Below are 13,947 nucleotides of genomic sequence, written 5' to 3' on the forward strand. Positions count from 1 at the left end.
GGGGATTGAACCTAGGAATTTCCTGGTCTGTATAGCTCACTTACTCATTGGATAACCTAATTGGGTCATTCGTGCAGCTTTCTCCTTCAACTTCAAGTTTGCTTCTCTACTTGTGTGATTGGGCTAGCAGGGAAATACAAGTAGAAAGAGGAAGCCATGGAAATAACTTGGAATCAGGAATAATTAAGGAGTGAAAAGATCAGTAAAAGTTTGGAAAGAAAAGAAAAGCAATGAGCACAGTGTGGGATAGAGAGGACAGAAGGTAAAGGGGTAAAAGCAGGTCATTCCGTAGCTCAAATACTTCAGTATTTCCTGGCTCAGATAGATGAGTTCTTTTTCTTTTTGCCGGTCATTAGGTTGAGCATTGTGAGGACAGATAATTGGTTCCATATTGAGGTCCATTGTGCATTTGCTTGTGATTGAGACCAGTTTGTGGAGGTGCAAGTAAGTAAGAAAGAAAGAGATGCCTGGCAAGGTTTATTTTCTAAATATACACTCCGATTGAAATACAACTCACCCTCCCCACCCCAGGCTGTGAAGTCTAATTTATAGTTTAATGGAAGGCAGTTCCATCTAGATGATTTGCTTTGGAACTTAATCTAAATTTGCTAATATGCAATTGCAATGTGAATTTTTAATGCTATTATGAATGTAAATTTTTAATCAAATAGTTTCATGTAGTGTTATCTGATCCAAAATTATACCATTTTATTTTTGGTACAAGACCACCAGCCACCAAGGGGTTAATGTAAGTAGTACGCTAAATACTGTTCAGTGCAAGAAAATATATTGCATCTTGTGTTCATTTGGTAGCTAAGACTTTCACTATGGTCAAAAAAAACCTTATGATTATTTACCGAAATAATTAAGGGCAATTTAGTAATTATTTCCTATGTACATCTCATTCTCAAATTTGTTACTTTGCTAAACTATTTTAAAGGTACAGTTTCTTCAAGTTCAGTAGTTAAAGTTCTCCAATCATCACTGTACTTTTGGCAGCCTGTTTTCCTGTCAGAGTTGCTTGATAGCACAAGTGAGTCTTCTTGCTTTGTATCTCAACTTTCTGATATTACATTGCAGCTAAATGTCCTGTTCATGTTATCAGTGAAGTTTCCTAAAAACTCTTAAAATTTCTTTTCCTTCTAAAGAAACTCAACTGTTTGATGGATGCTTTCCAGAACTACAAAGTGTGATAAATTAAACAGCTCAGCAAGTCTTAAGTATCTGAGCCTCTAGTGCATCGGGGAGAAGCCTGATAAATTAGTGATAAGTAGATGATAAAGATGTGGTATGGAACATGTTTGTGTATGATATGTATTTGAGACGGTCTGGTTAATATTACCAGCACTAAGCTCTTGTCATAGTTTTCCTTCAACTCTTTAAAAATATGGTGTCCTTTGTAAGCCAGGATACCAGAGCCATGTTTTGAGCCACGAGATTAATTTGACTGAAGAGCACATAGTGTTAAATGTGCTAGAAGTTCCAAATTTCATTTCAAAATTAAAAGATGCACTTAAAATAGGCATACATGTGTAGACAATTGTATGTAATTTTACATACTGTAGTTTTTTTGAGTAGTCAAATAAGCACACTTTTGCTTGATATAAATTTTTGTAAATTTCTTAGTTGTGTTTGTATATTTTGAAATTGGTGCTTCAAATACTTTGTAACATGTTACTTTGGGCAATTATTAGTAACCTGCACAATTTAAGCAGTCAGCAAGGTTTCCTCAGTACCATTATACTAGATTCTTATACAATCTCGTTAAAAATGGAAAATGAGATTTTTAATGAATATGTTGGTCTTTATTGTAAATTGTCAGTTTTAATTCTTGTGCAACCAAATGCGGTAATTTTTTTAAAAACTGGATTCTGAAGAATAATTTATAACCCTGGTTCAATATTATTTTTATAAGATTTCTATGTTTCACTATATTCCATAAAACAGCCGGTAGATTTAAAAGACTAATTGTATAGCTTTTTATCAGCATGTGACTAGAGAAGGTTTTCTTCCTTGTCTTGCACAAAGGAGTTAATTTGCATCTGCATGCTGACATGAAATTGAAATTCACGGTGCCACTAATGAGATGCGCTCCCCTCTCTTACGTTCCTCCTCTAACCATGTACCTGTATGATGGGTGCTGTCTTTGCATAAAACATTCCCGTAAGTTTCATTGGAAAAACTTTTTGGGGAAAGCATTTTCACTTTTCAGTACTCCTTTTCCCACTCTCCCAGCCCTTCAAGTATACTTATTATTTTTAAGAAAAGTAATAATACATCTCCTGGCTGGTAAGAGGTATCTTTCGTTCAATGATTCAATTCACCTTCCATGGATGCCTGTTATTTTGGGGTACCATTCCCATTGCATGTCATGGAGCTGCCCAGATCAGAAGACAGTTGAAGATAGATTGGTGGGAGCATTGCATGTGGAAATGGAACTGCAATCAAAAATCTATGATGGGTGATTAACATATTGGCCCAGATTTTGCTGCAGCAGGGCATACAATGGCATCTGCCGTTAGTTAGACTTGCCTTTGCATGTACAGGTTTTTACATTTTTGCGTGACAAGTTGCTGAAGTTGCGAGCTGCTAGCGGTGCAGTGAGGGAAACGGGGCAGCATTATTGGGACCCGAGTGAACAGGGTAAGCAACTGGGTATCTCCTTAACCAGTCAGATTAAAGGATTGTGAAATAAACAGCACAGGGACTGAGAAGAAAGTGTAAATTAGAGAGGGTGAATTCAATGTCAAATCAGGAACAGAAAGAAAGACTGGATTAAGAGAGAGAAAAAAAGACAAAGAAAAAGTTTTTTAAAAATTTAAATTTTAAACTTGACACTTTTAAAATCTCTAACAATAATTAATACCTGAAGGAATGAGACTCCACACTTGTAATAGTTAATTTTCAGTGCCACAGAGATTGATTGGCAGTAATTAAAGCTTATCACGTTGTTTAAAGGGTACTTAGACTTGAAGTGACAAGACTTAACTTTCTGTGGCGTGTTTAGTTTGTATCTATCGCGCATATACAGCAACTTCACGCCTTTCAGTGGTGAGGCAGACAGGGAGATGCCATATTCGCGAAGCTAACGGCAGAGTGACGCAATTAGGACAGCAACTTTTGGATGGTCATGTTTAACCGCGCGTCTACCCTTCGCCTGAAGTTGCTGTGCCATTTGCGCATAAATAACAGCAAGTGCCATTAGCCTAACTGTTATTTTGACAGCAAAATCTGACCCGTTATCAAGTTATTTTGCTATTTAATGATGAAATAATATTTAGTAGCTAATATAAGTGACCAGGAAATTCATTAGGATGAATATGTAGAAAATTTGACTAGATTTGGACCATCTAAATTGTAGATTCTTCTAGTTAGAATCTTGCTGCAATGACCATTGAATTTCAACAGCAGGCAAGGGGGTTTTAAAATGAAAGTAGCTTAGGTACATAACTCTATGCAATTGGACCTATACACGTCCTCCATAAATCTCAGGCTACCAATAGATCCTAGGGCAGACCAATGACTGCAGCATCAGATATTGGACAGTGTATCTGGTTTCATATGTCCCTGGTTAGGCTCTTAAATTTCTTATGAAAAGAAATAGTCTAACTTTACAAAGTCTTTGTCCAGCTTGAAATTAATTCTCCCCCCTCCTAACCACCCCCAAGGGGGTGAACATTTACGAATGGCTAAAAAGATGGTTGCGACCCAATTGCTAACTCTCCTGGCTAAGGTTGAGATTTTAAAAATAAAAGGTTTTTTGGGCATCTGTTGTAATTTGCTTCTTGAAATATAATGACATTTTGTTGATTAGACCAAAGCAAAACTAAACAATGCCTAACCAAACAAGATTTTTTTTTGGTAAAACTTTTAAGTTTTGCAGTGAATGTTGGATATTCCATCTGGCTTTGAACTCTGGCTACTGCACTGATGAGTTCTCAGTGATGACTGTAGCTCTTGGTTTGAGGCCGAATAATTAGATTTCATATCAACAGCTCAGTAACAGCTCGGGGATCATCCCAGATTAAAATTTTCACCATCATTAACATTCATAGGAAAAGGATGTGAGAGATTTTAGGATTGCAGACGTCAGCATCATTGTCAAGCATTGAGTAATTTCAGAAGCGGATGGAACAGCAAGACTAGGAACTAGAAAATAACAATTTTTGCATAGTATAGAGACAAAATAGTCATTTTAATGCAGTTTGGGGGGACTTTTACTCATGACTGCAGTTCACAGCTAATCAAATTCTACTTATGTGCACTGCTCAGTATACCAATCGTTTAGGATCATGGAATTTTATAGCACAGGGGACTATTCAGCCCATTGAATGGTTTAATGGAAGGTCTAGTTAGCCCCTCTTTAAACATTTAACTTCCACACACAGTAACATAACGTATAGTGATTGGGCTTGTATTTCTATAGATCTATTTCTATACCTAGGGCTGCATTTTCTTTTGTAACTATTGTGATATTGTTAAACTATAAAACCTTGATCTGTTTCTTGACTTCCCTGCTTTGACTGGGAAAAGGTATGAATTGAAATGGTAGAGACATATAATGACGTTATATCTTGCCATTAGAATGCAATAACAGCAGCAGCAACCCGTGCTTATAAGCACCAACCTCCCTGTTTTCTCTGGTGTGCTGCCAGTCCCAACATATGCCCATTTGTGGTCTAATAGTTAAGAAGTCTCATGTTTGGCACTGGTTTTGATAGCAGCCCTTAGGATCCATGAGAATTTGGATCCAGGGTGCCATCAATTATGGACTTACAGCATTTACACTGAAAGTGCTGTTGGCAGGAATACTCTAGGGGTGCTGCCATTGTTAAATTTTATTGTAATAGCCTTTACCATTGATGCAGTAACCGTTTTTATAAATTGTCTTGTTCATATCCTTCTTGCACTTATTTTGTACTTACTTTGCAATAATTTAGCAAAGAATAGCTAATAAATGCTGGCCTCGCCAGCGACGCCCACATCCCATGAACGAATAAAAAAAAATTTAGCAAAGAACTCATTTCAGTATCAGTAAACCTATACTTGCTGTATAGAAATTCTTGTTCATTCCAGCTCGACAACTTAAACTTAAAAAGCTTTGTTGGTTTTTATTTCATTTTGAAATCCAGCTCTATTGATTTATTTTTTAAACCGGCGGTAAAGTGTACTTCTGAGTTATGAAATTTTGTAACAGTTGCCTGGACAGGAGAAAAACATAAACTAAATCCAAGGATAAATCCATCATTGGTGCCATCTTGTGGTTGATAGCTCTATACTATACTGTGAAGGTTTTTTATTTTGTTGCACTATAAATGACTTTTATCAAATAAAAATGGAGAATCTCTCAAATTCTGTTGTGTGCTTTTTTTAAAAAAAAGTAGGATTTTTAAACTAAAAATCTCTCTTTTTATTAATCATTCACCAGCACCAAGATCCATGTCCATGTGGGACTGCTTTAATAATAATGGCTGACAAGCAGGATTTTTTTTAAGATATAGAAAGGACTATGAAAAGAATTGTGTACGTCATGATTCAGTAGCAGCATATCCTAATATGCTTTCATGGATTCTTGGAATCTTTATTTTCTAACCAAATTAGCCAGATATTGAAAAATGGAGATCACCACTCATTCATGAGTAGGATAAAGCAATAGAAGTGCATAAGTTAAAATTTTTCATTCAATGTTTTCTAAATGTATGTTGCTAAGAGGTGATGTATGCTGTGTCTATTTTAAACTTTTCTGCATATTTCAAAGTGGAAATGTATAAGTAGGATGCCCGTGACTGGAAGCACTGACTCAAGTCAAAGTTTAACAAAAAGACAGCAAAATTGAGCTTCAATTGATGGCTTTATTTTTGCTATTAGAAATTGTAATATTTAGCTGACTTTACGTTTGAGGGTGCATTTACACTTCAAGTTTGACAATGATGCAAAGTGGTTTCCACTTCACAGTGATGCTAATTTTATAAATCTGTAGTCAGACTCAGTCTTGACTTTGGAGCAAAGTGGTGTGATACTCGCTCTTCTAGTTTTGGACCTGACTCTCGATTATTGGCTGCATTTACAGAAGAACTTTAGCATTGGTCCAAAATTAAATTGCTTCACAGACAGTAGAGTAGTGTAAATGCATTCTTAAATTGGCTCATGATCACAGACATTGTATGAATCAAAATTTGGCAACCAGGTTTTACAAAAAGAGATTTCATCCAATGTTGTATTTTGTGCAATCTGTCAAATTTAGGTCAAAAAACTATTGTCAAATAGGAAAGCAGTTTCCTAAACTGGTTATTTTCTCCCCTCAGTGTGCTACCACATCCCTGCAGTTGAAAGACGAATGGTGCTGGTTAAGACGATTGAAAGTAACGGTGAATGAAGAATTGGCCAATTGCACCATCTATTGCAAAGGTATAATAGATTTTTACTCTGATAGTTTGAAAATTTAGGAAGAAAACTTTTCAATTATCAAGGGAGTTTGAAGATTGAATTATGACTCGTAGACCCAATAAACAGCTGTAATTATCACACATGCATCAAAAAGGAACCATTTTATTTCTAGGAGTACTGTTTTGGCTGTTGCAAAAACTAATCCGAAACACTATATACATCGGAAGGGGGAATTTTCTAACTTGAAATCTGTCCATCTGCCAACATTAGTTTTATGCATCAATAACTTTTAAAATGCTCCAATATTCTAATCAAATCTTCAGAAGTTCCTGCCTCTCTTCAGATACTATATTTCTTTTCAAAAAGTAGTCTTTGTGTTCTGTGTATAGAAACATAGAAAATAGGAACAGGAGTAGGCCATTCGGCCCTTTGAGCCTGCTCCGCCATTCAGTATAATCATGGCTGATCCTCTATCTCAGTACCATATTCCTGCTCTCTCCCCATACCCCTTGGTGCCTTTTGTGTCTAGAAATCTATCTAGCTCCTTCTTAAATATATTCAGTGACTTGGCCTCCACAGCCTTCCATGGTAGAGAATTCCACAGGTTCACCACCCTCTGAGTGAAGAAACTTCTCCTCATCTCAGTCCTAAATGTCCGACCCAATATCCTGAGACTGTGACCCCTTGTTCTGGACCCCCCAGCCGGGGAAACCATCCTCCCTGCACTCAGTCTGTCTAGCCCGTCAGAATTTTATATGTTTCATTGAGATCCCCTCTCATTCTTCTCAATTCGAGTGAATACAAGCTGAGTCGACCCAGTCTCTCCTCATACGACAGTCCTGCCATCCCAGGGATTAGTGTGGTGAACCTTCGCTGCACTCCCTCTATGTCAAGTATATCCTTTCTTAGGTAAGGAGACCAAAACTGCACACAATACTCCAGGTGTGGTCTCACCAAGGCCTTGTATAACTGCAGTAAGACATCTTTGCTCCTATACTCAAATCCTCTTGCAATGAAGGCCAACATATCATTTGCCTTCCTAACTGCTTGTTGCACCTGTATATTTGCTTTCAGTGACTGGTGTACAAGGACACCCAGGTCCCTTTTGTACAAAAACATTTCCCAATCTAACACCATTTAAATTCTGTGTGGATGTTGTGCATGAACACTATCTTAAGTCAATCATTTTATAATTGTCAAGATTGCTTTTATTAGCATTTTACCAGATATTATGAAAAGATTTGTTCCAAAAACATAAGAAATGTATACAAGATTGTAAGTATTGATGTTCTAAGTAATCTTATTTAAAGTGATGTAGGTACACATGGTGTTTCATGCACTGCATAGGACCTGCTGTAAAGCAGTCTCTCAAAGATTGGTGAGAATATGGTGTGAATTAACATGCTGTTCAAAGGAAGTGTTTCCAGAGATATTGGAGCTGGTTATCTGTTCTTCCTAAAAACTGCAGATGGCATGGTCATTGGTTTATTTTTACTTAGCATCGAGACAACAAGAGTGCTCCCACATCTTTAAATGCTAAGTCTCCTTAAAATGAATTCCAATCTTTCTACTATCTGTTGATCATCTGCTACCTAAGAATTGAGTGTTCTGTTTTTCCCATGTGGCATTTGGTAGCTTGGATTACAATGGAGTGGTTTGTATCCTGGGAAAATTCTCCAATCACCATTCATCAATTCTACCTTGGAATTAAAGTTTGTTGGCTGTTTCAAATAGCCCATGTGATCTTTCCAGAAAAACTTTTGCTCTGGAGCCTTCCATTATAAGGTGCAAAAGCATTTCCATCACTTCGCCTGACTGGATGGATAACCTTCCTGGAATATATCCAAAACAACCACATCAATGCCTGAAACTTATACACACATTGTGTAACTTCCCTTTATTGACATTCAGGTTCCTTTTGAAAATTAGGATGGAAGGAATGGTTTGCTACTGCATTTCTAATTACCAACCTAATTCGAATGGGAGTGACAAAAAGAATATGTTGATAGCAAAATATCAACTCTGCAGCCTGCTTATATGTTGTAAACAATTTGACAACACCAACAATTTTATTTGAAATTCACAAGCTTTCGGAGGCTTCCTCCTTCCTCAGGTGAATGTTGTGGAAATGAAATCCTCGAACCCTTCGCATTTATAAATCACAGAACAATGCCTGGTGATTACAGACAGTCTTTCCAACTGCCCGTTGCCACGGCAATCACAGTGTGCAGACAGAGAGGTGTTACCTAAAAGGCCACCGAATATACAAACCACCAAAAAAAAGAGGCAGAAACATAGAAAAGACAGCAAATGACCCGTTATATTAAAAACAGATAACATATGTTCGCTGGTGGGGTTACGTGTAGCGTGACATGAACCCAAGATCCCGGTTGAGGCCGTCCTCATGGGTGCGGAACTTGGCTATCAATTTCTGCTCGACGATTTTGCGTTGTCGTGTGTCTTGAAGGCAGCCTTGGAATATGCTTACCCGAAGGTCGGTGGCTGAATGTCCTTGACTGCTGAAAGTGTTCCCCGACTGGGAGGGAGCCCTCCTGTCTGGCGATTGTTGCGCGGTGTCCGTTCATCCGTTGTCGCAGCGTCGGCATGGTCTCGCCAATGTACCATGCTCTGGGGCATCCTTTCCTGCAACGTATGAGGTAGACAACGTTGGCTGAGTCACAGGAGTATGAACCATGCACCTGGTGGGTGGTGTCCTCTCATGTGATGGTGGTATCTGTATCGATGATCTGGCATGTCTTGCAGAGGTTACCGTGGCAGGGTTGTGTGGTGTCGTGGACGCTGTTCTCCTGAAAGCTGGGTAATTTGCTGCGAACAATAGTCTGTTTGAGGTTGGGTGGCTATTTAAAGGCGAGTAGTGGAGGTGTGGGGATGGCCATAGCGAGGTGTTCGTCGTCATTGATGACATGTTGAAGGCTGCGGAGAACATGGCGTAGTTTCTCCGCTCCGGGGAAGGGTACTCTGTTGGTTGCGTCCCGTGTTAGTCTTCTGAGGAGGTCTATGCGATTTTTCGCTGTGGCCCGTCGGAACTGTCGATCGATGAGTCGAGCGTCATATCCCGTTCTTACTAGGGCATCTTTCAACGTCTGTAGGTGTCCATCGCGTTCCTCCTCGTCTGAGCAGACCCTGTGTATTCGCAGGGCCTGTCCATAGGGGATGGCCTCTTTGACGTGGTTAGGGTGGAAGCTGGAAAAGTGGAGCATCGTGAGGTTGTCCGTGGGCTTGCGGTAGAGTGAGGTGCTGAGGTGCCCGTCTTTGATGGAGATTCGTGTGTCCAAGAAAGAAACTGATTCTGAGGAGTAGTCCATGGTGAGCTTGATGGTGGGATGGAACTTGTTGATGTTATCGTGTAGTCTCTTTAGTGATTCCTCGCCGTGGGTCCATAGAAAGAAAATGTCGTCGATGTATAGTGTTGGTTGGAGGTCCTGTGCAGTGAAGAAGTCCTGCTCGAACTTGTGCATGAAAATGTTGGCGTATTGGGGTGCGAATTTGGTCCCCATGGCTGTTCTGTGTGTTTGGGTAAAGAACTGGTTATCGAAGGTGAAGACATTGTGATCCAGGATGAAGCGGATGAGTTGTAGGATGGCGTCTGGAGATTGGCTGTTGTTGGTGTTGAGTATTTGATGCTGTCGCAGCGATGCCGTCATCGTGGGGGATACTGGTGTAGAGTGCCGAGACGTCCATCGTGGTGAGAAGTGTTCCTGGTTCAACTGGTCCGTGGGTACTGAGTTTTTGTAGGAAGTCTGTAGTGTCGCGACAGAAGCTGGGGGTTCCCTGTACGATGGGTTTCAGGATGCCCTCGATGTATCCAGAGAGGTGTTCTCACACAGGGTTCCGTTGCCTGATATGATAGGACGTCCGGGTGTGTTGGCTTTGTGTATCTTTGGGAGGCAGTCGAAGTCTCCCACGCGGGGAGTACGTGGGATGAGAGCGCGTAGGATGCTTTGAAGTCTGCTCAGACGAGGAGGAACGCGATGGACACCTACAGACGCTGAAAGATGCCCTAGTATGAACAGGATATGACGCTCGACTCATCGATCGACAGTTCCGACGGGCCACAGCGAAAAATCGCATAGACCTCCTCAGGAGACTAACACGGGACGCAACCAACAGAGTTCCCTTCGTCGTCCAGTACTTACCCGGAGCGGAGAAACTACGCCATGTTCTCCGCAGCCTTCAACATGTCATCAATGACAACAAACACCTCGCTATGGCCATCCCCACACCTCCACTACTCGCCTTTAAACAGCCACCCAACCTCAAACAGACTATCGTTCGCAGCAAATTACCCAGCTTTCAGGAGAACAGCGTCCACGACACCACACAACCCTGCCACGGTAACCTCTGCAAGACATGCCAGATCATCGACACAGATACCACCATCACACGAGAGGACACCACCCACCAGGTGCACAGTTCATACTCCTGTAACTCGGCCAACGTTGTCTACCTCATACGTTGCAGGAAAGGATGCCCCAGAGCATGGTACATTGGCAAGACCATGCCGACGCTGCGACAACGGATGAACGGACACCGCGCAACAATCGCCAGACAGGAGGGTTCCCTCCCAGTCGGGGAACACTTCAGCAGTCAAGGACATTCAGCCACCGACCTTCGGGTAAGGGTACTCCAAGGTGGCCTTCGAGACACACGACAACGCAAAATCGTCGAGCAGAAATTGATAGCCAAGTTCCGCACTCATGAGGACGGCCTCAACCTGGATCTTGGGTTCATGTCACGCTACACGTAACCCCACCAGCGAACATATGTTATCTGTTTTTAATATAACGGATCATTTGCTGTCTTTTCTATGTTTCTGCCTCTTTTTTTTTCGGTGGTTAGTATATTCGGTGGCCTTTTAGGTAACACCTCTCTGTCTGCACACTGTGATTGCCGTGGCAACGGGCAGTTGGAAAGACTATCTGTAATCACCAGGCATTGTTCTGTGATTTATAAATGCGAAGGGTTCGAGGATTTCATTTCCACAACATTCACCTGAGGAAGGAGGAAGCCTCCGAAAGCTTGTGAATTTCAAATAAAATTGTTGGACTATAACTTGGTGTTGTAAAATTGTTTACAATTGTCAACCCCAGTCCATCACCGCATCTCCACATCATGCTTATATGTTGAAAGATGTTTTTCTTTGTAATTGCTAATTTATTGATTAGTGTTTCTTGTATGTGCTTCATGATAAAATTAGTATCCATGTTGAACCCAAAAAACCCTTATCTGCAACAAATATAGTGGAATCTTACCTATTGTCTTTTGAAGATTTACCCATTTTAAAATTAGTTTGCAGTACTTTGTTAAATAACTAAATGCAGCTGTTAGCGCATTTGTGTGCAGTTGGTAACTGTTCCATCTTTTTACTGAAACGACTGCCTTCTTCCAGTACTATACCATGGGTAACATTCTTTCTTATATAAAAACAAACATTGCTCAAATTGGGCTCCCTATTTGTTCCAAACATGTGAAAAGAAAGGCTGTCCCATTAATGCTCCTCCTATCTTTTAGCCATTGCAATCTCATGCACCACCTTTCCTAATCAATAATAATGCAAACTCCTGAGGGAGGCAGAAACTATCTGACCAGTTTCAGGAAATAAGATCTGAGGAAATTCCTCCATGGTTCCTTAATATAACCCAATAAGCTCAAGAGACCATGGTTACCCATGATGTTCACTAAACATACTTAACTCAGCCCCTCCTCCCAATGCCCTGAAATGTGCTTAGGAACATAGGACTGTACAATACTGGAAACAACCAATTCCATCTCACTGAACCAGTCTCAAAAGACTTCCCCTCCCTGTCCTGCCCTGAGATCTCAGGTCCTTCAGTAATCTCTGCTATGATAAACGACAACTATATGATCCATACACACTCATAAGAAAATGTGAGAATCATTAACCACTATACTGTTTTCTGAAAACCAGTAATATGTTAATAATTTAAAAAAAACCTTCTGTCATTTAATAGTTTGTCCATTATCCACCATTTTCCCTCTCCTGATAACGTTAACACCTGTTCGGGTATGGTTCCATGGATGCTGGGCACCCTCTGGTAACTTGCCCAAGTGGAAATTCTTAATGTGTGAGCCTACACAGAGAGTTGGAAAGGTATTTGATAAAAAGCCATTGCAGCCAAACTCAATCTTGTGTTTACCCGATGTCTGTATACTTACATTTTCCAGCAGGTGCCTTTGGATAAAAATGCTGAGTGCGAACCCTGGGTGATTTTTTTTCTCCCCTCGCTCAGATGCACTGAAGCCAATTCTAGCAACTCTACTGTGTGTTTTTATTTTCAAGATTGTAGCAGGAACGCTAGTGCTTGGTGAGCTGGAGAAAAGGACCCTAATCTGATGGGATGAACTCCTAGAAAATGATCTTGAGTGTGATCAGTGGATCATAAGAATTCTTAGTGAAGCTAAATTAGCTATTTTTAATACAAACATACAATACAACATGATAGGACTATGGTCTACATATCCAACATTAAAAGACAAATATGAAAAATGCTTTATGAATGACTACTTACCAACTTTAATATTTTTTAAAATCTGTTTTTTTTTAAATAAGGAAATAGCAACACTGGGGAAAATCAAATTGGAGTGCTACATTGAATGGGAATGGGCTCCTAAACGACATTAGCAATAAATGACTTTGACCATTTGAAGGCAGGACAGAACAAAACTCTGAAGCACTTTCAGGTTAAAAAAATGTAAACTTTGTTTAAATTCAGTTGCCTGATTCACACATTTTGAGGTTTCTTTTTGATTTCTAAAACTGATTAACAAAATGGTTATTAGTTTTTTCATTATCTAATAAGATTTCTGCTCAGTTCTGTGGAGAACATTCTTTTATTCAAAAGGGCAACCACTAAGTCTGAGCAGTGGTAGCAGTGGGATGCCTGGTAGATAGGTGTGATAATGATTTATCAGAGTAAAACCCTTTGTGGTTAGTAGCTGATGTGGTTATGTTGCTATGTGGTAGTGGTTCCCTTAGAAGCAAACACGTTTTTGTTTATGCATGGTGGAACTTATCTCTCTCTAAGACTTTATTTCCCCTCATGGTACCCCTGTGAGCCAAGTGTTCTTCCAGGCCAGCACTGCATAAAAAGTCTTGTTCTAAATAATCTCTTGTTTTCTACTGTTGTTGACAGTAGTATTCTAATGATATTCCACACTAGCAGAGAGTTTTGATAGTCTCCTATGATTAATCCTTTATTATCAATTAAGTAGTTTATTTAAACTTGGAAGCAATTCGTCTCCCTTGTTGCTAGATCGATTCGGGACATCATTGATGAAGAAACAATGAGGCCAGAGGGATGCAACTTTAAAGCTGCTCTAGAGCCACCAGACCCCCACACCTTCTGACTGGGAAATCTGCAGTTCTAGTTTGTGGGTCAGCAGCTCTCAGTCTACTTTGAAGTTGTGCTTCCCCCTATTTCTTCCCAAAGAGTTGCCCCAAGGACATTACTTTTAACAGAAAGTACAGCACCCCCCCCCTCCCCCCCCCCCCCCCCCGACATATTGGCCCAGAATTTA

The 13,947-nt window shown here is 40.1% G+C and overlaps 1 protein-coding gene across 7 annotated transcripts in view; it reads left to right on the plus strand.

Annotated features, from left to right (window-relative positions):
• The window catches only part of zfpm1 (zinc finger protein, FOG family member 1), a 202,534-nt gene that overhangs the window by 159,048 nt on the left and 29,539 nt on the right, over positions 1-13,947 (plus strand). For all 7 annotated transcript variants that reach the window (XM_067998013.1, XM_067998017.1, XM_067998015.1 and 4 more), the window contains one exon: positions 6,306-6,408. In XM_067998013.1, the coding sequence (XP_067854114.1) occupies positions 6,306-6,408 (103 nt within the window). The remainder of the gene's footprint in view (positions 1-6,305; positions 6,409-13,947) is intronic.

Source organism: Heptranchias perlo, chromosome 16 (assembly GCF_035084215.1).
Source record: "Heptranchias perlo isolate sHepPer1 chromosome 16, sHepPer1.hap1, whole genome shotgun sequence".
NCBI classification, from domain to species: domain Eukaryota; kingdom Metazoa; phylum Chordata; class Chondrichthyes; order Hexanchiformes; family Hexanchidae; genus Heptranchias; species Heptranchias perlo.